At 43.0% G+C, this 2,748-nt stretch overlaps 1 protein-coding gene across 1 annotated transcript in view; it reads left to right on the plus strand.

The window, feature by feature from the left end:
* Positions 1 to 1,516, plus strand: part of LOC126997241 (probable serine/threonine-protein kinase clkA) — a 4,765-nt gene extending 3,249 nt beyond the window's left edge. The window contains exon 2 of the mRNA XM_050858239.1: positions 1 to 1,516. This exon is cut by the window's left edge and continues 225 nt beyond it. Within this exon, the coding sequence (XP_050714196.1) occupies positions 1 to 1,501 (1,501 nt within the window). The 3' untranslated portion in view covers positions 1,502 to 1,516.
* The last annotated feature ends 1,232 nt before the right edge of the window (positions 1,517 to 2,748 follow it).

A 2,748-nucleotide genomic window follows, 5' to 3' on the forward strand; every position in this document is an offset into this window, starting at 1 on the left:
CTTCGACCTCAACTGTGTCAACTACAACTTTAACACAAACAACAACTACACCAACGACAATCTCAACAACAACTTCAAGACAAACAACCTCAACCGCAACTGTATCAACAACAACTTCATCACCAACAACAACTACACCAACGACAACTTCAACAACAACAACAGCAACAACAACTTCTACAACAGCAAGTCCACCAATAACGTCAACTACAACTACATCAGCAAGTACAACGCCGACAACAACTACACCTGCAACACCAACAACATCTACAACACCAACAACAACTACAACACCAACAACAACTTCAACTACAACAACCTCAACATCAACATCATCATCAACAACTACAACACCAACTACTACTTCCACATCAACAACAAGTACAACACCAACAACAACATCAACAACTACAAGCTCCACATCAACTTCATCATCAACATCTACAACACCAACGACAACTACAACGTCAACTTCGACGTCAACATCAACATCATCAACTACATCAACATCGACATCGACTTCAACATCATCAACAACTTCAACATCAACTTCAACTTCAACATCAACGTCAACAACAACACCAACAACAACTTCAACATCAACAACAACTACAACACCAACAACAACTTCCACATCAACAACATCGACAACACCAACGACAACTACAACTTCAACTTCAACTTCAACGACAACATCAACGTCAACTTCATCATCAACTTCAACGTCAACGTCAACTTCGTCATCAACTTCAACGTCATCGACATCATCAACTTCAACACCGACAACAACTTCAACTTCGACGTCAACTACAACACCAACAACAACTACAACATCAACTTCGACAACAACTTCTTCTACATCAACATCAAGTTCAACATCAACTTCTACAACGTCGACAACTTCAACATCAACGTCAACTTCAACATCAACGTCAACTTCAACATCAACGTCAACCTCAACATCAACGTCAACTTCAACATCAACATCTACTTCAACGACATCGACAACTTCAACGTCAACATCTACTTCAACATCAACAACATCCACTTCTACATCAACTTCTACTTCAACCAGTACAGTTTAAGCTTGAGTGGATCCTCGCTCACACCTTCCAACGTGGTGGAATTGAGGTGTTTGGTGAGGGCCGGAATGGGAGGCTTTGTATCGCCTCTTTCCACATTGTGTGACACAAATACAGCACTGCATTCAGAGATAAACGTTTTTCTTTACCTGCTTCGTTATGTATGCGTATGGAGTGCTTTACGGATGACCTCTTCCATTACTGACTCTTGGTCACCCTCTCACGTGCAGGTTGTGGTAAAACTTTTGTTGATATCTTATAGGCATCTCCAAAGTTGTTGCCGTACGTCATGGCATAAACCTTTGATTTCTAAGCTACTTTACAACGGATTTTATCCCTCACTCTTCTGTCCAAGCTTGTCAGGACGATTAGAGGAAAGGCATTTCCTACATATAAGCCCGTCCAGCTCCACAAACTGAGGTTCAGCACCATTCCTCACGTGATCAACCACTCCGGAACTAACCTTGGCCCTCACGGTGCTGAGGGTAGGACAGGAGGCTTGAAGTTGGCCAAAGGTGTCCGGAGTCACAGACAAAGGTTGGAGAGCGGGAACAAAGAGGGGTTGTAAGCGTTTCATCCTGCTAGACCGAGTCTCAACGGCACATGCTTGAGGGTGGATTGGAGTAGTCTTGGGAAGTGTCGCCAACAAGCAGGCTGTAACTCGCGGCAGACGTCACATCAGCACAAGCAATAGGTGGAGCAATACTGGAGTCGGCAGAGGTCATCAGGGCGTGGTTGGCATCTGGTGGTAAACTATCAGGATCATTAGCAGCTCTAGCTCCCGGTATGTTACCAATTAGAACCGTCGCGAACTTAATGGGGGCCTGCACGACGTTGGTCCACCCTATGAAATACGGACACTTTATGTAGCACCGCAGGATAGGGAACTCATTTGTCCGCCCCAGGTAATCCACGACCAACTCAAACGGCGGGACTATCAGACAATCTCTTCCCTCTTCGTCGAAGCGTCGCTTAGAGAGTGTGTTTCCGTTAGGAGGTATTAGCAAACGCTCACTTCTCTTCCCCCTCGGAAGCTATCTTTACGTGTACTGTTGGTACTACTGCAAATCAAACAAACGTTGAAAACCGAAACATTAATGCATTTTAGGTACATTTCTATAATGGAAATATTGTGTGGCTAATATTTATGTAAACAGTGCTTGATACAGTGACATACACTATATATAGCAGAAAATTTTATATTGATGCGTTAATTGGTTGGTACCCGTGGCGAAGTTTGTTTCACTCTCACTGCTCGTGCCGTCACCTGTGGGCGGAGCTTAGGAGGCCTCGTTAGAATAAACTGTTTTAACTTTCCAAAACAAGGCTAACGAAATATACATACATATATTATGAAAGCCCAAATAATAATAATGTAGTAGGTTTATCCTAAACAGCTAGTTCAAAATATATTCACACGGGATAAAATATATCTCACAGCCTGTCGGTGCCTGGCTTCCCACGACCAATCATCGCTGTTTCAAATTGTGACGTCATCTGTGGGCGGAGCTTAGGAGACCGCTGGCGGATAAAATCATTATTATTAAAATGTGTATATTTTCTTTGTTCTCCACCTGTTCCATGAGACATGTCTTTCTGCCTTCGTTATTTCTCCCGTGTGAATATATTTTTTAATAGTTTTAGAGCTCCTATCAGTGGGTGGAAA

Source organism: Eriocheir sinensis, chromosome 12 (genome assembly GCF_024679095.1).
Source record: "Eriocheir sinensis breed Jianghai 21 chromosome 12, ASM2467909v1, whole genome shotgun sequence".
Classification (NCBI taxonomy): Eukaryota; Metazoa; Arthropoda; class Malacostraca; order Decapoda; family Varunidae; genus Eriocheir; species Eriocheir sinensis.